The 23,198-nt window shown below is 43.7% G+C and overlaps 1 protein-coding gene across 3 annotated transcripts in view; it reads left to right on the forward strand.

Moving 5' to 3' along the window:
* Positions 1 to 23,198, forward strand: part of RSU1 (Ras suppressor protein 1) — a 203,399-nt gene that overhangs the window by 35,595 nt on the left and 144,606 nt on the right. For 2 of the 3 annotated variants that reach the window (XM_025930696.2, XM_025930694.2), the window contains exons 3-4: positions 2,694 to 2,744; positions 21,270 to 21,390. In XM_025930696.2, the coding sequence (XP_025786481.1) occupies positions 2,694 to 2,744; positions 21,270 to 21,390 (172 nt within the window). The remainder of the gene's footprint in view (positions 1 to 2,693; positions 2,745 to 21,269; positions 21,391 to 23,198) is intronic. The other variant, XM_025930695.2, reaches the window with a different exon arrangement.

A 23,198-nucleotide genomic window follows, 5' to 3' on the forward strand; every position in this document is an offset into this window, starting at 1 on the left:
TGCCCCTCCCCCGTTCATGCTCTGTCTCTCTCTGTCCCAAAAATAAATAAACGTTGAAAAAAAATTAAAAAAAAAAAAAAAAGAATTGCATGTATTGTTGTGAACTCAAGGTTTTGAATAGTGAAATCAGTATAGATTGTGTGTGTGTGTGTGCGCCCGCGCGCGCGTGTGTATGTCCATGTGTATGCGTGTGCAAGCTCTGTCCACTGAGAGGAGCTGAGAATACTGAGCCCTAAATAGCAGTGAGCACATCTGGTGTTCAGATTGTGTCTTATAAATACCATTTTCCACAAAAAGGACCCAGAGCTCATTAGAGAAATGGTGATTTCAGGGCTGTGGCAGAAAAAGGACAAGATGATCCGGGATATCCTGTGCCAGCAAGCAGGGAGGTGCTCAGGGAGCAATGGAGACCTGTCACAAGGACAGCAGCCAGCTTGGATGGGCTCCCTGTGGCCAAATCAGACAATCTGAACACTGACATGAATAATAACAATAGATAATAATCCAGTGACTGCAGTAGGAAATCACAAAGCCCTACAAAAATAAAGAAGTACATTGCAGTGACTCAACAGCCACACTGTTTGGACTGGATGATCCTGAGTAGTTAAAACCCTGCTCCACCCAACTGTTTTTGCAGGAGCGCCCACACTGTTTTTTAGCTCTGGACATTCCTGCAGGGCAGTGGGCTGCCTTGTGCCTCGTAGGATGCTTAGAAGCGTCCTGGCCCCTGCCCTCAAGACGCCTCTGCTGTAGACTGGTGCTGTCCTAATACGGATGCAGTGAGAGCCACATGGGAAAGTTTAGGTTCTTAGTGGCCATGGTTGTTAGAATCAGAAATGTTCCAGACATTGCCAGACGTACCATGAGGGTAAGGATTATCCTGGTTGGGGATCATGAAATATGTGGAACAGGAAACGTGAAACACGAAGTACTCTCCCTTCCTCCCCCCCCTTCTCCCCTTTATTAATTACAAAGGGGAAAAGAATACATTTTCAGTGGAGAAGCCTGGCAGGCGGAAGTGATCAAGGGGAGATCATCAGTGACAGGACGGACTGAAATCGTGTGCCATCTGATAGGAAGAAGAGCACAGCATTTCTTCGACGCTCCTGCCAAAGATGCTTAACCTAAATCTAAGAACGGATGACAAACCTGCCCGGAGGACATAGTGTAGAATAACTTGGCCTGCAGCCTTCACAGTTGCCAAGCTCATGAAAGTCCAGGAGAGAGAAATGCAGGCGACAGGTGACCTAAGAGGGCCGGCAGCTGCGTGCAGCGGGATCGTGAACCGGATTGCTTTCTCTAGAACAAATGATTGGGACATTTGGTGGAGACGGGTGAGGGCCAAGGATTAGGCGATTCCGACGGGTGACAGGAAGTCCTCGGCTTGGGTGGCTGTGCTGTGGTTTGCCATAGGATGTCATCGTACGAATACTCCGGGCTTATGCACTATCGGGCCTGTGGCATAATCTCTAATCGTTCCGGGCAGGAACATAGGTCTCTGTACTGCATTTTGAATTTCCTGTAACTTTCTGAGGACTGAAAAAAAATACAAGTTATGGTCAGGAGTGATCTATTCATTTTCTTGCAGGCATGCTAAGACTTTGCTTGAGAAACAGTTTTGTCTTCTTCTTAGGGAAGAAATTCTGCATTAATATAATAATGTTCTTAGAGAAAGAATATTGGAAAGATGCCTAAATCTGTTTGCTTATTACGTATAATGTGTATTTAAAACATATGCTGGTCATCCTGTGGGGCTTTAGAACCCAAAATGGAAGGCAGGTCACTTTTCTTCTTGGACTTTTTTTTTTTTTTCTCCTGGTGGATCTATGTATATTTTCTTTCTTTATGGTTGGAAAACCTTCTTTTAAGCAAGTCTGTTCTTGTTTAGTTTAAAACTTCACAATACTATTTGAAACGGGCAAACAATGTGCAGGGGCATGGCAACATCAACCAGAATAATTTTGGAGGAATTTTTTTTGATATATTAGTCACTTGATAGCGTGTAGAAGAATTTCTGGGTTGCCAATGGACATAGATGAAGTACTGTGCTACCTGTTTATTGTGACATGATCTTTCTGTCTTCACATGATTTAAAAAAATTTTAAGTTTATTTATCTTGAGAGAGAGAGAGAGAGAGAGAGAGAGAGAACATGAGCAGGGGAGGAGCAGAGAGAGAGAGAGAGAATCCCAAGCAGGCTCTGTGCTGATAGCACGGATGTGGGGTTCGAACTCATGAACCGCGAGATCATGCCCTGAGCAGAAATCAAGAGTCGGACACTTAACTGACTGAGCCACCCAGGCGCCCCTGATGTTCGTTTGAGTACAGCTAAGGCATTGTGCCTCTCCAGGCTCTGGGGACCCTTCTTCTGACTGGCACACGTTATTGAGATGGATGCCTCAGGCTAGGCCAGCAGAACAGGTCGCCTGGCAAAGCCAGTCGGCCCTCGTAATGTTTGATCCTGTGACATCAATCTCGTTAGCTCTAACTTGCTGTGCTAATTGCCGTGTTAATTGTATAACTTTTCTTAATTTGGCTTAACATTTAACAGTGTTACATGAAGGCTTGCTTCCATTTTTGTGAGTGGTAGCATTTCAACCTGTGAAAATAATTTAACGCTTTACCTTGTAGGAGTGTGGGGATAATTCGTGTACATTTACTGACTGTGATTTTTTTGTTTTTTTTTTTTTTACAGTCTCCTTATCCCACATCACACAACTGGTCCTCAGCCATAACAAGCTAACAAGTGAGTTAACTTCATCGTTTGTTAGACAGTTTCTGACTTTGAGGTAATATTGTGATACTGTAGATTCTTTTGTTTCCTTTCAAGACACTCATGACAGATGATATTTGGGGACACCTAAAATCGTTTTTGGTGACACTGTGATGCATGAGCATATTGCCCTGTATTTTGTGCTTTTTTGAGAATTCTTGCCTAACGTGTGTAAACTGAAGACAAAATGACGTTGCTTCTCTGGAAATGGTCCCATTCAGGGGTGGTAAGTGCTACAGCGACCTGAACGGCCAGCAGATTCGTTGGTATTTCATGAAAAAAAAGTACTGCCAAATAATAATGTAAGAGTTCCTGGCTTTCTCTGTACTTCTCCTGAAAAGGGGAATAATTAACTGTTGTGATACTTTTCTTCTCTGATCAAAGGGGGGGGGGAACCCACAAAATTGTAGAAGTTCTATCAATCTGCATCTGTATTTTTCACATTTTGAGTCTGGTCCCCAAGAGGAATTCTCTGGGGGCGTGGGTGGTGTCATGGCCTGGTTAACCTAGAGGACATTTGATAGCTATTTTTATGACAATACCTCAGGTGAGTGATAATGGGCCATTTTATTCTTAGAGCTGTGCCTTTAAAGATTGTAATGACAGGGACCCACTCTGCTTTCTCATTCCTAATTGACTGTCACTTCCTTGTGCTTGCCTTAGCTCCTGTAGACTTGAATGATTCTCTAATCATGTGGTGAGAATTTGTTAGGGAGCTTTCGGAGTCCCATGAAATTGAGCTGGGTGTCATGTTGAGGGATTTGTGTCGTGAATCTGTGTGTGGGGGGTGCATTATATACTGCTCGAGACGTTGTCATTGAGCTGTTGATTATTGAGAATTAAGAAGGCAGTTAAGGCCCCTCATGTGCAGGAAACAGGCAGATTAGTTCCTTTTCAGCAAAAAGCACATATTTGTAAGGCCAAGGCAGAATGGCACCATGGTCACGTTTGAGTAATGGTGGTCATAGAAGCTGAAAGTAAGGGCTCCAAGTCTCATGTGACCTTTTTTTTTTTTAAGTTCATTTATTTATTTTTGAGAGAGAGAGAGCATCCCAAGCAGGCTCCACACTGTCAGTGAACAGCCTGAGATGGGGGCTCAAACCCACAAACCGTGAGATCATGACCTGAGCCGAAATCAAGAGTTGGACGCTTAACCGACTAGCTGATATGCTGCCATTTTCATGGGTTTCAAATCAAACAGTCCAGCTGTCCACTGAGACCATGGTCCTAGTTTAGAGGGTACTGCAGTTTTATCTCGGAGGGTGGACCGTGTAACCCCTGAATTCCCCAAGACTGCGTGAGAAGTTCCTGAAGCTGTTGCACAATTCATAAAAATAGCTAATTGCCAAGGTTCCCGTGGTTAGATTTGCATCATCAATAGAGCGAAAAGAGTTTACGTTTAAATGCTTTGTTCCTATTACATCATTAATTTATCTGTTCTTTAAAAAAGAAAAAGAAAAAAAGAAAGAAAGAAAGAAACCTTTCAGGTGTTTTGAGATTTTTTTCAGTTGTAGTTCATTTCTTTTTACATGTCCACAAAGACAGAAATCGTAGATGGGTGAATCTGTTTCTTTCTCCAGGCATCTAAGACAAGATGAATTTAGAGAGGCATAAACATGGAGTTAAATTGTATCTCTTAAAAACATTGACTGTGAATGGATTCAGACTTCAGATCTCTTCCTTCCCTGCTTTTTGTTTTTTGTTCTTTTTTTTTCCCCCCAGGTGAGACACTCTTGACCTAATCCAGTAAACTCTAATTAATCGTCTTGGTAAATTCTGTTTCAAGCCATTGTGTGCAGTGTCAGTGACACTCGATCTGTTCCACTAAGGTCAAATTAGCATCTTTTACTATTTTTCTGGCATTTAAATGAATGACTTCGCTATGGTTTTTCCAGTATTTATAGTAAATATGTCCATTTGATGGAAATATAAATATGCATGAAATCTAAGAGGCTGAGCACACCCTCCTGTCACTTTGTATTGTAATCAGTGTCTTTCACTTTCTGTGGTTTTTAATAGGACCTGGCTGACATTGCTACATTAAAGCCAGTGGGACACGAAAGATAAACCGCTCAGCCCTGCTCTTATCTTGCAAAAGTAGTTGTGTTTTTCTCTGAGTCTGCCAGTTACGCTGTTGTTTGACATTTCCACCTGTGTACTTAGCGAATGAGTGACGGGCTTGCACAGACCGGGACCTCGATTTGGGGACACCGTGTGATGCTGGAGTCCACGTCTGCAGAGCCATCAGGGACCGTATGGCATCAAACGGACTTCCTTTCCCTGTTGGTGGTTTTGACGTCGACGGGTCCTATCCACGTGGTCCAAGTGAGGCCACGGGAAGCTGGGCGTGGTCAGTCACATGATCCTTTCGTTCGCCCGAGATTCTGTAGTTTTCCCTATCTGAGTTCACAAAAAATACAAATTGTCAAGCCAGTCGCTATGAGAGGTTCATCATGATTACAGCAACACTATATAAATTTGAGCCGGGAGAATTGGGGCAGTGTGGACGGGTTTTGGTAGAGTCCGGGGGGCTCACCCTGCCTGAAACAACTCTCCTAGATGCAAGCGTCTCCCTGACGCGTTCAGAGGAAAGGCAGAGCCACGAGTGAGTCTTTTCCCTTCTTTCCTCCTGCTCTGATCGGGCAGGTGCTAGCTGGGAGCCCAGCACAGGTTCTTCGTGGCCCAGGGAGACTGGTTTCAGAGCGAAGATGAGGTTATGGCGCCGGGCTGCCCCTTCTGAAACTGCATTCGTGCTGTGATAGCAAGCACCCCTGGGGGAAGGTGCAGTTCGCCTGATTTTCAGAACCCGCGCTCATCTGGCCCGTCCTCCTCCAGCCAGTGTGTCCTCCTCCGGTGCGTCAGACGGATGGGGGGTCGGTCTCTCCCCTGGCCGGCCCTGCCTCTGCACCTGTGCCACCTTGCCTCTTCTCTTCCACTCTGCGCGGACTTGCCTCCTCATCCTCTGCCCGAGGCTCCCCTGACTGCCCTCGGCAGTGGGAAATCTCTCTTCCCCAGACTCCTGTCGTTCACAGACCCTTACACCAGTGTGGCCCCGCCTGTCCTTCTCTGCTTGATATTTATTCCCTCTCTCCAGACAGATCAGAAGTTTTCTCCAAAGTGGGGACCGTTCGTTTCTTACTTTGACACCTGTCGCCCAGCACGTGGTGGCTTGCCAGCAGTTGCCTGTGTCAAGCGGTAATGATTGATAGCGGGGAACAGTAGGTGACAGGGAGGTCCTGACAGGAGACAGCTGGCCTGAGGTCAAGCAGTCTGTGTCCAAACTGCACGGTGTCAGGACTAAGTGGGATGGGGACTTGAGTCGATGTGGCCCCCCCACACACTCTGTTTCTTACTCGTGGGTTCGTGCAACGCCTGCTGGACTACGAGTGCCCTAGAGGAGCATTATCTGGGACACCTGGGTGTCCACGCTCTTGATTTCAGCTCAGGTCGTGATCTCACGTTTCGTGAAATTTGGCCCCGCATCAGGCCCTGCGCCGGCAGTGTGGAAGCCTGCTTAGGACTCTGTCTCCCCCTCTGCTCCTCCCCTGCTCATTCTTGCTCTCTGTCAAAGTAAATAAACTTATTTAAAAAAAAAAAAAAAAAAGCATTACCTTATGTCCTGGAAATTGATGTCCTTATCGCGTTCCTAGTCATAGGGACCCTTCTTGGTTGAGGAATGAGGTGCTGGGAGGGCGCCCCTCAGGTGCATCTAAGAATCCACAGGTGGGAACACTGGCGCTGATGTCAGGAGGAAGCAAGGGCACACCTTCCCCCAGGGGCCCCCCTGGACTTGGCTGTCACTTCTCCGGAGGGCGTCCTTTTGCTCTTACGCATGTGACAGCTTCTGGGCCTCTTCCTCTAACACGTAAAGGTGGTTTTCTATGTTTAAGGGCCTAGGTTACTTACTGATTCCTTCATTGAGGTAATTGCATTATCATTTCCTTGAGCTGAGGAGCCCTATCGGATGCTGTTTTGTATCTACCCTCAGAAAAGTACCAAAAGCATGGTGAACATCAGATGCTGGGCCCTCAGTTAATGCTGGTTGATTAATGGATTGGCAGGTGATGAGTTGTGCTTTGTGCTAAGTCAGAGCAGACAGATGACATACCCAAGGGCTTGCCAGCTCTCCGTGTTTTGGAAGAAGGGAATGTAGCGGTGATTTCAAAGGCTGTTTCCTGTGCGTCTGTCCCTCTGGTTCCAGTCCTTGTCTTTGTCATTACTTTGCTTTTTAAGTCAGTGTAAGCTGAGTCTTTTTATTTGGCACCATAATCTCATACCTGGTTTTTATGGTGGTTTGGAAGCGTTAGCTTTGTAAGTGCTTTTTGTTTTCTACTTGTTTTCAGTCTTAGAATTTCATTTTGAGGCTGTCATTTTAGGACTTGTCCACCAGAGGTCACTGTTGAGATATGTATTTTTTCCCCCCCCAGGTCTTTTGCCCAAAGATTAAAAACCAAATTTGTGTTGTCAGATTCAATTTTTTGCAGGCTGTTCTGCTGTGTCCAGTAGGGTATGTTGCTGTTGCCATTTACGTGGTGCAGCTTGTGCCATAATTGAGGTAGATCCCTCTAAGGATATATGTTTTTTTTTGTTTTGCTCCTATAATTATCATTCAGCCTCAACATACTATTTTTTAGTGTTTATTATGGCTGCTTTCTCAAGCTACGAAGTTTTCTTCTTTACGTCAGAAGAATTTTATCTCCTTCTGTAGTATTTTGTATTTGGCACATGTGAGATTTTATTCCTGGGGAAGAAAGTTTAAAATATGTATATGTGTAACCAGATTTTAATAACCATGTATTTTTTCAAATGTAAAGCTACAGAATAAATTCTTAATCTTGATAATCTCCAAACATTTGAACAGATGACTATAGGCATGTATTATTTTTCTCGAATCTGCCAAATCTGAGACATTAAAAGAGATCACAGTTCTTTAAATATTTTCTTCCCTAATAGAAGTTTTAATTAAAATGACTTTGTTTGATCTGAATCAAAAAGAGAAAAACAACCATGTAAAACTCAGGGAAATGTGCATTTTGTGTGTACTTTAACAGATTCTTCTACTAAACACCACTGTGTCGGGAAGGATACTATGCTTTATGAAATGAATTACACTCTGAGTCAGTGATAAAACAATTTCTGGGCATAATTTTTTAACATGAAGCTTTTCTTAATTTTACAAACAATTTTATTTTTATAGCAAAACCCACATACAGATATTGCTAGCACCTTGAATATGACAATAGTGTTTTATATTTTATGACTCATGCATTTTGAGGCTTAAGTACTCATCATTTTGTGTAAGAAATGCAGAGGATATCATTTCGCTGTGTGTAAACGTTGAACAGCCAGCTCTGTGTAAACCTTTCATGAGTGCAGATCTCTGGATGTAACTGTTCACTTTTATACTTTGAACTCTGAACTGTCCTATAAAACCTTTCCTTGAGCTTTTAGGAGTTTTGCCTGCAGTATGAGGCCTTAATGTGACCGTATCTTGTCATTTAATGTATCGGAAATGGCTAGTCAGGCAGTAAACCTAAGTTTTATGGCGAAACATGTTTTATTTTTTTTAACAGACTGTTTCCTATTAGTTATAGCTTATGTATGAATTCGAAATTATAATGAATAAGAAGTGCTGGGTTTTTTTTTTTTAGCTATTTCAATAATTTATAGAAGATAAGGTTTTAAATACGTAGAGGTTAATACAATGTTTTAAAATTTTATGTAGATATGTGTATTGATAGGATAGCTAAAGGTAAATGTTGTTATAAATGAATTAAGTGGCATTTTCCACATGAAAATTATGGCGTAATTCTCAGAATATGCAGATCCAATTATATTGAAGAAAATGAAGCAGTTTTTTTAAAGCCTGATAAATTAAACCCTTTTCTACAGAGCTCATAGATTGTTGAGATGAATGAGAAAAATTAACTGTCCCAACTCATAAGAATGACCTTCACCAGTGTGCAGCACCTTTCTGTTCTGAAGTCTCTAGTCAGTTCTTCTTCCATAGATTATTTGTCATGCCTTATGCAAAAGTTCTTGTGCATGGCTTGTATGAAATTAAATCGAGGGGGAATATGCAAAATAAATCGTCTGTGTGTCATGAATTTATCTTGTGACAATGTCAAAACAGCTTGCTGTTTGCATTTTAAGAGAGTATAAATGTATTTATAATACAGAGGCTTTGATCAATAGCTTATTTTTTTTAATTAGTGCACATTTATCAGTTTGTTACTATGCCATCATTTGAAAGATTGGATTTGGAGAACTACATACATAGTATCTTGGGGTCTAGCAGCTATTAATTAGTATCTATCCGATGATACCGGTGGTTAGTTTACTATAAAGAAATTGACATGCACTTGGGAGTTTGTCGTTCCTTTTGGTTCTAGTTAGTAAATGAGCCTGCAGGGTCATCATGCGCAAGAATCTGTTGCCCCTGTAGTCCGGGACCAGCCAACTCTGAGGCCACTGGGTGAAGTTGGAGAAGCTGACTCTCAACGTGTCCTTAGTTCAGAGGCGGTGACCCACTGATCCCGCTCTACAAACTGATATGTTCCTATTCTAGGATCTCTTCTCTTGGGGTCCTACTCAGTGCTACAAGGAAGCCAGCTGAAGTGTAGTGTGTTAATTCTTCCACGGTCTATTTTTAAATGGAATGACTTCAGTTATGAGAATTTCAGAACGGTGGCAGGCTGTGGAGAAAATAAATCTGGGGGCAGTTTGGATCTGTCCTTTTGCAGATCATAACTGGCCTCTCTGGGGAAGCTGATCTTGAAAAGCGTTTCGTTTTACTATTTATAGTAAGACTCTCAAACACGATTGATTGAATAGCAAAAATTTATATCTAAATTATCTGTTGACTATTTCTCCTAAATAATGTGTGTGTGTGTGTGTGTGTGTGTGTGTGCGTGCGCACGCACGTTCATGTGTGTACTATGGAGAAGGGTGGGAGAAGATATTCTAGGAGGTACGTTTCATTGGTGTATATATTCTTTACAGACGTTCTTAATATTTCATAACTCACCAGCCTTTTTTAATAGGGTGAAACTGTGTCAATGGCCCCTAGAAAAATGCACATAGGTTTTGTGGATCCTATAAAAACCATCCATAAATTCTTTAGGGGTGCATGTAACTCAGATTTAGAAACCCTAGAGTAGGGGAAAGATAACAGTATATTTGCACTGTAGATATACTGGTGCTATTTCTTAGAGATATTTGCTGGAAAATTGTACAAAACTTTAAAAAGATGACTTTCTTTTTTTTAAATAATTTTTTTAAAACTTTTATTCATTTTTAATAGGGAGAGTAACAGCAGGGGAGGGTCAGAGAGAGAGGTAGACACAGAATCCGAAGCAGGCTCCAGGCTCAGAGCTGTCAGCACAGAGCCCGACATGGGGCTCGAACCCACAGAACCATGAGATCATGACCTGAGCCGAAGTCAGATGCTGAACTGACTGAGCCGCCCAGGCGCCCCTAAAAAGATGATTTTCAGTACAATGTGAAATTCACTTTTGATAACTTGTAAAAAATGTTCAAAAGCTCCACCTACTTTAGCTACTGAAATTTACATTTTGTTAAATAAGAATTTGTAATTTTGAGTGGAATGCATATATATTGTTAACCTTAAATATAAAACTACCCATTGTTTTACCAGCAAAAATGGGCTTATTCGGGAATAGCAGAGAATTGCAATTTGCTGTGGCAAAACCATAGACAAGTTGGGAGAACAAAGGAGAGGGGCAGCTCCTCTGTGGAGGAGAGGGAGAAGTTGGGGATGCTGTTATAAACAAAAAGCCCGTTGGCGTAAACTGGTTGCTGGAAGTATAGTGGTTTTTCATTGGCTGAGTTGTGACTGTCTCTCATTGGCTGGTCTGTTGCCAGGGGGAGGAGGTAAGCCTTTCTTCCTCCGGCAGAGATGGTCAAGTGGTATCTGTGTGCAAGGTCCAGCTCTTCCTCTTGGGGCTACAGTTGGCAAGCGGTAGGACGTGTGTGCTCCCCCTGCTGGCCTCCCAAGTCCATTTTAGTGAGATTTCCCTTTGGTAATTTTCCCAGTATATACATATTTCAGTTCCCTTAAAACCTTGAGAATGAATGCCTTTCCCGTTTCAATTTTTCTTTCTCTTTGCCAGTCAGCCTACTAGGACAGAACGCCACTCTGATGTGATTGGCCACCAGTTAGCAAACTCATCCACATCCTTTTCAGATATTTTTAGTATGAACCCTCTTGTCTAATTTTTGACTCTTCCTGTAGCCTTTTCCTCCTTCCTGAATATATGCTTTTCTGATCACCTGCTTCGTATCTGCAGGACCTGCCCCTCTTCAAATCTTACTCATCCTTCAGAAAGTTGAGATGAATTCTCTTCTTGCCCCACAAAGTCCGCCTGTCCCACCACGTGCACTGTGTGGCAAATGACATGTAAGGCCCTCCCAAATCTCTTAGACTCTGAAGGGCTGACCTTACATACATCATGACTAGAGCGTGGAAAGAAGGGAGGCAAAGAACTAGCATGTATTGACGTCCTACTCCCTGTCTGATAGAAGCCACAGGCCTGGAGCCATCAAGTAGCTGGAGCTGGAAGGTGGAGGGCTTTTCATGGCCTCCAAGCTTCTGTGCTCATCACTGCCCTGCTGCCCCTCCCAATGATGTAGGTGTGCAGTTTAAATATCCCACCCCTGTCCGTCTAGGAGGAAGCTTGGCCCTGGATCTTAACATACTCAGATGGAAAAGTAGGGAGAATTCCAGAAGTTAAAAGGCAAAGGTGTTATTCTTAGAGGGGGCCTTCCCAAAGCTACTGGTGCAGGTTGTGTGGATTTTTCTAGCCATGGGTATTTATCCCCCACTCTCTTTCTTCCTCATGTAATTACTCCCTTCCTTGGCATTGAAATGTAAGATGGGGAAAGAAGAGAAGCAGCCCTGCGTGCTCTCTTGCTGAAGTCATTCTTAACTGTAAAAGAAGACACAAACTGTTGGCAAAGCATGTTGTGTTTGTGTATGAATTTGATGTCTCCCTCTTCATGTTAACATTCGAGGATTGAGGGGCATCTGCCTGGGTGGCTCAGTCGGTTAAGCGTCTGACTGCGGCTCAGGTCATGATCTCATGGTCCGTGAGTTCGAGCCCCGCGTCGGGCTCTGTGCTGACAGCTCAGAGCCTGGAGCCTGCTTTGGATTCTGTGTCTCCCTCTCTCTCCGCCCCTCCCCCTACTCGTGCTCTGTGTCTTTCTCTCTCTCTCAAAGTTAAATAAACATTTAAAAAAAATATTCGAGGATTGAGTGTGTATCATATAATGATATTTAAGGGCCTGGAATAGCTCTTTTTATGACACTGAGCTTGCTTTCCGCATTGATTGAACTTTGGTTTTGTTTTCACATTCTCTTCCTTCTCACCATGTCTCAGAACTTCTTAGGCATCTTTTTCTAGAGAAATCTCTGTCCTTTGTCCTTCACTACATGTCACTCCCTTCCAGACCATCGAATGCCGCTGCCTTTCCTCCCAGTGCTGCTTCTCTCACCCAGCTCCCTGCTTAAAGCTGTTCGCGGACATCCTGCCTTGCTGGCAGTGAAGTCTCAGCCCTGGACTGTAATTCCCCAGGTATGTTCCTAAAAGAATTCCGGCTTTGGAAGTCCTCCTCAAGATTGTGTAGACCATTGCTTGGTTCTCTCTGGGCAGTTAATAAAAGATTCAGAAATCAAGTAAATTGTGCATCCTCAGAGGAGCAGAAATCCGTGCTTGTCAGCTTTTTAGGAGATTTGTTTGGCCTCGTGTACACATTTTTTATAGCCCAGGGACATATATTTTTGCATGTTTGACTTTATACTGTAAAATCGGCCGTAACGCTTGCTTGTAACTTTTCTTCCCTGATTTTTGTGGAATTGATTATTCTCAATGTTGCTGAAAGAGGAGGGTTTTGTTTTGGGTTTTTTTGTTTTGTTTTGTTTTGGTTTTTTGTTTTTTTTTGTTTTTTTTTTGCAGTGAATTAAGTCAGGATATTTTTGGTTAGTAAAATTACTTAAGCTGCAGAACCTTAAGGAGGCCCATGATAGGATACAATAAATGTGTACCTCTAGGTGTGGTGCTTAGTAAATACTGTTGATTAGCTGAAAGTAGCATTGCTGTTGTCGTTTGTAAAGCTAATAACGGTTTGGGGGATGTTGGCCTTTATTGGGTGGACATTTAGATATTTTGGTATTTTACTTTTACCTTGAGGAGCATGTAGATCCTTTTAAATGAGAACCTGTTTTACTGTTTCATAAACTTTATGTTTTTAAATAACCCATAACTACTGTAATTCACTGTTTTAATAGCTGCTTTGGGGAAAATCCCATGAAATCTGTAAAGCTGGTTAGCGTTAGTATACTTTTGAACTAAACGTTCTTGGGCTAAGATATAATCAGTTCGTTACCCACCTTGTGTTTTTGGCCAGAAAACAAAAGTCATTAATCACTATAAATACAAGTGACCTTTTTCGCATATAAAATTCTGAAGAGCGTAATTATTTGTATGAGAGACTAAAGAGATTCTTCTTTACAGGTAATCATTAAAATGGCATTCAAGACTGTGATTCCTAATTTGCTGGAAGAATTGGCATCTATATGAGTCTAGACGTCCTGTCTGTGGTAGGAATAGACGAATGTCCCTGTGACCGAGGATTAAAGGGGCTGTCCTTTTACTCTGGCCAGGAACGCCCCAAGTTCATATTCATGTGGTTTCTGTTCTTTTGGTTTCTTCCCACCTTACCTCATTCAGAGTGCAGGGGGATGGATGGTGGTTGACCAGGACTGAATTCATCCAATACTGGGGCAAGGAAACGTTTGCTTTCGCCACTTATGTGATCTTTCTTCTCTCACTGTACGGAGAATGAATAATCTCACTCCTTTGGATGTATTCGCATGGTTTTCGTAATTTTTCTAATAACTTTCTTGTAGCACTTTATCTTAGGGATCTAATAACTGGCCTCATTTAACTACCTGCCACCTTCCCTTATCCTTCTCTGTTAAAGAAATCTTACAAAGCAGCAGAAGCATGTCAAAGTCTAACCGAACATGTTCATTGGTTATGGCAATCAAGTCTCCTCTTTTTAATATAAATACAGGGTTTGGGGAAAGGTTTGGGGAAGCAGTGCTGTCTGATTTATTTTGCTCTGCCTTATCCCATATGGTGGTGTCTTTGGGCTTTGTGTGGCCTGTGGGTCAGTGGCACTCCAGAGATCGGCGCGAGTTGGTAGCATTTCCCCCATTGCAGGGCCAGGAGCACACCCACCACTGGGCCATGTGCTGGTCTTAGCCCTGCCTGTGGGCAGTGGTTCCTATTAAGAACCCTCTTTGAGTCTCCCTCTTTGGACCCTTGGGGCGGGTGGCAGTCCCTCCCTGGTTTCCCATGTGGAGGCAATGGCTGAGCCCTGAATTCAGTTTTACAAAGAGGCATGCAGGCCGAATCCTCTTGGCCTTCATGCTGTAGCCTAGTGCCTTTCCTTTGTAGGAATCTCCAGATTAAATAAAACCCCCCAAAGCAAAAAAGCCTGGTGTTTCTGCAAAAATAGTTAGGCACAGCGTAGTTCTAAGTACTCAGAAGTTTGGTGGAAGGTGGCGGGTAGGGTTCACAGCTCCGGATTTCATACCCGTGCTTATGATGAAAACCTACATGTGTTCTGAGCGGCTTCCGGCTTCCCAGCAGCCGTGGGTGGTAACGTGGTGCATGGTCTATTGCTGCCCTTTTGTAGCTGAAGAGGACCCGGCTGTTGGTGCCAACCATATGGCTCTAAAGACCAATGCCTGACCCGCCGGCCCTTCCGTGGGCTGCACACAGGCGAGCGTCTGTCCTTATGTTTTGCAGGGTGCCTGCTGCTCCCAGAGCCTGTCACTCTTCTCAGTTTTGTTTCTTTGCCTCGGGCCACAAGATGCTTTTGTTCGAGAAGCCCCCGGATCGGCTGCACCCCAGCTGGTCTGTCTGTGCTGTCATTACCACCCAGCATTCTCCATTTAATTCTCCGTGTTTTGACGGCCAGAAGTGTAGCAAGGGGCATCTCTTCATAGGACCACGCTTGGTCATGATGAAGTTGCTGCTGAGTGACTTAATTCGATGAACTAGGGAATTCAGAACTTTGCCTCTTACATTGTTCTTTTTCCTCAGTACTGATTGCACCATAAAGATTTGTATGGGTGTCACTGAAGCAAATGAGAGTTCATCCACCTGACGCACAGCAGACCAACAAAAACTGACCAAGCTTTTGCAGTGGAAGAAAATAAGCTTTATCTGTTGGTCTGGTGCCACCCAAGAGAGTTCAGGACCCCAAAGTCCTGAACTCCCCAGTAGCTTACAAGTGAGGATTTTTTTACGTTCACTTATTTTGAGAGAGAGAAAAAGAGTGGGGGAGGGTCAGAGGGGGGAGGAGAGAAAAAATCCGAAACAGGTTCCATGCTGTCAGCTCAGAGCCCCACGTGGGGCTCCATCCCACGAACCCTGAGATCATGACTGGAGCTGAAATCAAGAGTCAGACACTTAACTGGCTGAGCCACCCAGGTGCCTCACGAGTGAGGATTTTTTTTTTTTTTTTAATTAAAAAAGAAATTTTTTTTAATGTTTATTTTTGAGAGAGAGAGAGAGAGAGAGAGAGAGAGAGAATGTGAGCGGGGAGGGGCAGAGAGAGAAGACACAGAATCCGAAGCAGGCTGCAGGCTCTGAGCTGTGAGCACAGAGCCTTACGCGGGGCTCGAACTCACAAACTATGAGATCATGACCTGAGCCGAAGTCAGACGCTTAACCGATTGAGCCACCCAGGTGCCCCACAAGTGAGGATTTTTAAGGGCACGGTTTGAGGCAGGGGTCTTCTGAGAAGGTGGATGCTATTGATTGGAGGCCCATGAAGTCACGTTAACAGAAACTGCTTAGTTACTTCTGGTGCTACTTCATCTGCTCCCATGGAAGGGGTTCCATCCCAAGATACTTGGAATCTGAAAGATACCTCCGTTCTTCATGTTGGAGATTTCATTAGGGGCATTTGGTGCTTCTGTGTTGAGGGCGTTGCTGGTTAGCTGCCTGTACGTGCTCAGGATAACTGGGTATGTGTGTAAGCTAGTGAGGTTGTGTACTTCCTGTTCCTTTGAGTGATAAGCAGGAAGTCCTGCCTCTTGGGCCTGGTTCTGTGTGTGCCAGCCCCAGCTGTGCCTGGGTGCCATATGACCTCTAGTGTTCCTTTTTTCCTCTGAACTGAGGATGTGGATGCTAGCTTCCTGGGGAAGCAGAAGCTGACTGGAAAGTATAGGATTATAGCCCCCAGGTTGGGTGGGTCAATCAACCATCTAGATTGCCTTTTGTGGGTTTTTTTTTTCCCCACTTTTCATCAACTCAGAGTCTCAGTAGCTTACTGAGGTGACAGAGAAGTCTTAATTTGGGTGATCTTACTTAGCATTATATCGTGAAGGAAGGGACATAACGTACTGGATTAATGATTTTGATGTCCCCAGTAAATTAAAAGTTTTCTGAACAAAGCGTGGTCGTCCCTGGACCAGCAGCATCAGCGTCCCCTGGAAACTTGTTGAAAATGCAGAATCTTGGGCCCCATCCCAAGCCTACTGAGTCAGGAACTCTGTGGTTTGCATTACCCACCCCGCATCTGTGCTGTCAGAAGCCTTCCAGTAATTCCGATATACTCGAATTACATCGAAAGTTTGAGACCCCCCCCCCCCACCCTAGAGCAGCATTATCTAGAACTTTCTGCAGTGAAGGGAATGTTTTCTATCTGTGCTGTCCAAACAGCAGCCACCAGCCATTTGTCATGTGGCTTGTGTGACCAGGCAACTGAATTATTAATTGTACCTAATTGCAACTAATCTAGATTTAAATTTATTTCTTTTTTCTTTATTTGTAATACTTTTCATCCAATTCCCTTCCCTCCCCCCATCTTCCACCTCTGGTAACCATAACTCTGATCTCTTTTTTTCTGTGAGTTTGTGTGTGTGTGTGTGTGTGTGTGTGTGTGTGTGTGTGTGTGTGTTGTAAGCTTCCACGTATGAGTGAGATCATACCGTTTTCGTCTTTCTCTGACTTACTTCACTTAGCATGATGCCTTCCAGGTTCATCCATGTTGCTGGAAATGGCAGGATTTCCTTTTTTATGGGTGAGCGGTGTTGCGTTGTGTATACACACACCCCATTTCATTGTCCATCCACGCATCGGTGGGCATCTTGGTCCCTGTGACTAATGCCGCAGTGAACATGGGTGCAGATATTTTCTGGAGACAGTGATTTCATTTCCTCAGGATGAATACCCGGAAGTGGAACTGTCGGATCATATGGTAATTCTAGTTTTAATTTTTTGAGGGACGTCCATACTGCTTTCCGTCGTGACTGCGCCTTGGACAGCCCAGCTCCAGAGTGTACCTGTACTTTTTTTATTGTGTGGATGAACTAGTAGGCTTTTAAAAACAAGTTACTGGTTACGGAATTGTTAATTTTACATCCCCGAACAAAACGCTCCTCAAGTGAAGGTCCGATTGCCATAACAGTCGTTTCTTCAGGTTTTTCCGTTGCACGAGACAGCTGACTCTTGCTCGCTACTGGGTCAACTGTTGATTAGAGTTGGAGCGCTCTGGCCTGTCCGTTGTGTCCAGTGAGTGGTTTCTGAGGCTTCCTGCCAGAGGGAGCCTCGCAGGGGGTGTTAATGTAGGAGATTAGGCAGGTCCCCTTCCAGCCCTGACTGGGGAGCCCACCCCGGTACTTGGGCCGACTCTCGTCGGGTTGTCCCAGAACTGCAGAGGCCGACTGCTAAGTCTGGCTGGCTCATGCTTCTCACGTCAAATGGGAATAACGTTCAGGTTCTAGATTTAGGAGGCCTTGAAGGAAAAGAGGCTCCTGCTGGGCTCGTTAGTCTGAATTGTTGTTAACTGCCAGAAGATGACTTGAGGCTAGTCCCTGGGTATAGCTCCTGGGGTGGCAGGACCACATCTTTGTCACCTTTGCTAAAATACAGAGGAAACTCTGGCCCGAGAGTGTTCCCAGTGGTCCTCTGATCCTGTGACTAAAGCAGAATGTGGCATTTAGGAGCCAGGGAACACCTGAGAGCGGTCAGGGACCTCTCTCTCAAACGTGGCAACTGGAGTCTTAAAATCAAAGCAGCCGTTTTTGACAGAAAATGACACTCAGTGCTCTGTCACAAGCAAAGTTCTACATGACTGAGCTTCCTAATTGAGGACCTCATTTGTTGCGTTATTTAAATCCATATTGTTGATTTTCTTAATCCAGCTCTTTGGAGAATCGTAGAATGTTGAAGCCAGGTGGAAGAGAACTTAGAAAGGGTCACAATCCAGCCAGGACTCCTGTGTCCACACAGCACACAGCCCTCTGTTTCCCTTGTGTACTCAGCTCCTTGTTGTCTCTAGACTTTGTGCTCAGCTGGGGTCACAGTCACAAACAGAACAGATAGACGAAAACGCATGTTGCAAGGGCGTAATTAGAAATACATCGGGGCACCCGTGTAGCTCAGTCAGTTAAGCATCTGACTCTTGTTTTGGGCTCAGTTCATGATCTCACAGTTCCTGAGTTCGAGCCCCACTCTGGGCTCCATGCTGACAGTGCGGAGCCTGCTTGCGATTCTCTCTCTGTCTCTCAAAATAAATAAACTTTAAAGAAAATAAATCTATCGATGCTGACCATTCACTTACATTTTGAAATACTTCATGCTAATGTGTCAGGCAGAGATCTTGAAAAATTTCACCAGAATATTCTGACCGGTGACGTATTACTGCCATTTTTTCCCTAAAGGCTGCATTTGTTCATGTTGCATGTGTGTATAATTTAGTTATTGCACAGCTCATATTGTTAACTCGTTCTTTTTTCATGTATAATTTCATTAGAATTAGTTTTCCAAGCCCAAGAGCTGTTTCCCTTTATCTACTCTGAGACTTCTTTTGTAACTTACTTTCTTTAAATAGATCACCTTTCTCACTTTAATCCCAGACGTATTGAAATGCTAGGTGTTAAAAGTGTGGCTCTATACACATCATAAGCATTCTCTAAATACTGGCTGAAAGAGTGGATGCTATCCCATCCAGCCAGGTCTGAATGTTAATTTCTTCTGATTTTTGCTACGGCCAGGTGGCGGGAATTCTGTAATTGAGAGAGAATATTAGCTGTGTAATGTTTTTCCCTTTTTAGCTTGAATGGAGTCTCAACAACAAAATTCATATGCATACAGAAGGCTGGGAGAAGTAGAGTAAATTGAATGTAGGGTTATTGTTTGTGTCCACAAAACAAAGCCCTAAATCACATTTAGCATAATTTGTGGTTTTAAATTGGACTGATTTAGCAAGGAGAGTGAAGTAATGTCTCATCCTGTCAAAAAGGCGATACCTTCAGACCAGCATTTAATTGCATTGGCAGAGTAACTTGGGGAAGGCAGCAGTAATTCTGGCTGCATTATTCTTGGTTTGTGGCTAAATTGAGATCATCATTTTCTCCTGGTTGCACTAACTTTCTTTATTGCTCTTCAAACTAATCAGATGAATGCGGTGAGAGAAGCTTAGTGGTAGCTGGAGGGTGCACAGGGGAAAAGGGTGTGGTCCCCGAGCAGGGCTGACTAGCAGGGCTGTAGTCATCAGTAGAGCTGTGCCTTACACACTGAACGTTGTGGGGAGAGAAGAGTCAGCTGACAACACCCAGCGACTCAGCAGGTGCACCTGAGTGAACTTCTCTTTATGCAACGTGAATGCCGTTGATTCCCCGGAAAGTGTCTCCCCGACCACACACCTATAAATGTGCTTTTAAGGCCAAACTGTACAGGTAGGGCTTCTATGCGTTCATGTTGGTATCCAAGAGTACACTTTCTGGAGGTTAATTTCTAGCTGCCTCAATTTTCCCATGGAAACCCATCCTTTTATCTCCTCCCCAAACTGTCCCCTTGAGTAACTGTCTGTGCCTTGTGCATTTTCCATCGGGACCGCTGCCACCTCCCAAGTGTCTGAATCCAGACTGATTCATATTCCTCACAATCCCTTCCTCCAGTGAAAGCATTTCCCTCGCCTTTACCAAGCCTTCTTCCCTCTAGCGGAAGTCAGATCATCGATACCTTAGACATTTTATGAAGCTGAAATTGAGGACTCGGAACTGTAATGAACAGTGTGCCTGCCCTCCTTATTCTTGTTCCACTGGGAGTTATGCACCAGAGCTCCCGCAGCGGCTCCCTCCTTAACTGTTTCAGATGTCTGTTTGGAATCGGATGTATACCTTTGTAGTGGTTCTAAGTAAAGGTGCTCCTGGTTTTTCCCAGTCTTCCGGAGTGCGCCCTGGAGGGTGTTGTTGGGATGGGAAGTAAAGGCACTGACATAAGACATGACCCTTTGTTGTGCTGTACCCAAGGCCCATGTCAGTGGTTTCGGTAACATGGGTAGTCTTGGTGTTAGAATTGACATGAACCGTGGACAAGCCAACGGTTTGTATCAAATGTTTGTAGGAAGGCTGGATTAGCGATGGGGGGCATCTGTTACAGATCTCCTTGCTACCAATGGAGAGTTAGTACTTTTGAGGTAAAGATGCCTTTGGCCTGCAAGTTGATATTTGCAAGTATATGCTCTAGGGAAGGAAGACTCTTTTAGATCCTCATTGGTTTATCTTAACCTTTGATCTGCATGCTAGTATTCATATCATGCTACTGAGTTGGTTTTTCATATTTCTGTGTAATAACAGTGCATTGATCTGTTGCTAATCTGATGTAAAGTGTGTGTGTGTGTGTGTGTGTGTGTGTGTGATCGATCAAGGTGTAAAGACCAGAAACCAAAATCATGAAAGAGGTTGGTTGAATATTTCATCAGTTGAGGTTGAACTTACATTGTGATTTAGTGCAGTGTAAAGAGAACAGCTCTTCATGTGGCCCCTGGGGTGGCTCAGTTAAGTGTCCGACTCTTGATCTCAGCTCAGGTCATGATCTCATGGTTCATGAGTTCGAGCCCTGCATCAGGCTCTGTACTAACAGTGGGGAGCCTGCTTGGGATTTTCTCTCTCCTGTCTCTCTCTGTCCTTACCTACTCATACTCTATGTTTCAAAATAAATAAAAATGAACTTTAAAAAAAGAAAACAACTCTTCAGATATCAGATTATTGAAACACCTTGATGAATGTATCATTAACCAGGAAGGGCTTTGGCGTTTGCGGTCTTCCTTCAGGTAGAGGTGCAAGGAAACCCAAAGGAAGAAAACAGTCGTACTTGTGAGGCATCGTATGGCAATTATAAAAGAATTTATGCTTTGGAGTATTCACCTATGGGCTATTAATGGCAGCCTGAAATTCTCTCTTGCCCTTTAAAGAAGCGTTTTCATTTCTACTCGATGGTGAGTTGTGAACCTAAGAAAAACCTACAAAAAGTAGTATGTATGTATATGTGAATCAGATGGTCATACTGGAGTTTCATCTCTCTTTCCTGGGCAAGAAAAACACAAATGTGTTGCTGGCGTTCCTTACGCAGAGCGAGGTTCCTGTATTCACACCCAGCATCTTTGTTTCCCTAGCTGTGCCGCCAAACATAGCAGAGCTGAAGAATTTGGAAGTGCTGAACTTCTTTAATAACCAGATTGAGGAGCTGCCCACACAGATCAGCAGCCTTCAAAAACTCAAACACCTGAATCTGGGGTGAGTATCCCTGGAGGAGAAAAGAACAGAAGAGGAAGAGGGGGAGGGCGCGTGCAGGCTATGAGCACAGGAGGGACCGTGTCTGTTACTGACTTCTAATTTCTTTTTGTGTGGTAGGACTTTAACAAAAGTTTTACTGCTTTTAATATGTCTTTTCAGTGGGCTGCATTATGTGTATCTATTAGAGAAGTAATTGCAAAGCTAATTGTTGGTACAGTAAGGGAGTGTGTGTGTGTGTGTGTGTGTGTGTGTGTGTGTGTGTGTGTTTTGTCATATTTGGTTTCTAACAAAATTTTATTTCAGTTACATTGACTGGAAAGAGACTTATTTGCATAGCGTTAACTGTTCAGACCAGTTGCAATGTGGTTGATTTTTCTCTCTGTTTTAAGTAGAAATCGTTTACAAAGCGTCTTCCTACCACAGAAGTGAGGGGGGGCAGGGAAGATACATTTCCGAACACTGCTCCATTGATTCTTACAATTCTTTTATGTAGTTGAGAGGTTATAATCCTGTGTCTTTCTTTATACAAAGGTGAAGAGAGGAGGTTCGATTCAGCTGAGGTGGCAGAACCAGGTAGCAGTGAATAATAATAATACATCTGTTGCTTTCCAGTTTTGAAAGTCCTCATGCCAGGATTTGACCCTCTCAACAATTATGAGGGACGTAGGGCGGGCAGTAGTTTTCATTTTGTGGAATGGAAGTCAGGCCCTTTCCGAGAGCCTCAGTGACTCTTTCCTGATTGCCCCTGAGCTTAGTGACCGAGCCAGGCAGAGGACCCCATTATCTGGGGTCCGGCCCTCTCCATGAGACTCCATAGATGCCGCCAGAACTTGGGCTTCTGAATCCCAGCTTCATTGTTAAAGCTGTGAGGTGAAGCTGTCCACTCGTGCTTCATCCGCTGTGTGAAGTTGCATATTCATTAAATTATAGCCCTTAAATGCTTTAGTTAAGCTAGTGATTTACATGGAATGGTGATAGAAGCTGGCCAGGTATTTATCAATTTCATAGGAAGGAATCATGAAGGAAAAAAAAACATCTTATTCATGGAAGGATTTTTAGTTGAGCATATTCTTTCTAGGGGGAGTTTGGTTAGAGACTCATTTGATGTTCACTCTGCTTAGGATATAATCTTGGAAAGATCCATGAGCATTCTCTTTCCTAATGTCTGAGGGGAAGTAGAGCTTAAAGGAAACGGGGAATATGACTTAAATCAGATGGCTTTTACCCCTACACATAGGGAGATTGTGTACCCATCTGGTAAAACAGAAAAGAAAGGATCCGTCATTTATATCTTTGTTTTGGGAATTATTAAGTCTTGATTTTAATTTGTATGTAAGCAAGAAGCTAAAACTAGATGTGTATACTAGCTGTACAAAACTAGATACATTCTTACTGTTAATTTTTGATTAATTGGTTTAACGAGTCATTTATATATAAGGTGCCAGGCACAGTACCCGGTCCGCGGTAAGCAGTACATTGTGTTGGCTGTGTCCATTGCCCTCGCCGTCATCATCACTTTCTTCCTTGTTTCATTTACTTCAGGACTATGTAACTGTCTCATCTGTGTCAGGAACCTTGCTAGTATTGGGGTTCAGTGGTGAAAATCACAGTCCCTGGCCTGAAGTGTGGGGGCGGAGCCAGCTGTAAATGAGCAGTGACGGTTCACAGCCACATCCCTGACATGCTGGAGGTTGTCTGAAGGCAGGTGGGAGAGACTGCCAAGGGGGTTAGTCAACAGGTGAGGTTGTCTGAAAATTCCCATAGGGGGCAGTATTTGAGCCAAAATTTGATGCATGGAAATGAATTTC

This window comes from Puma concolor, chromosome B4 (genome assembly GCF_028749965.1).
Source record: "Puma concolor isolate L17-30 chromosome B4, mPumCon1.1.hap2, whole genome shotgun sequence".
Classification (NCBI taxonomy): Eukaryota; Metazoa; Chordata; class Mammalia; order Carnivora; family Felidae; genus Puma; species Puma concolor.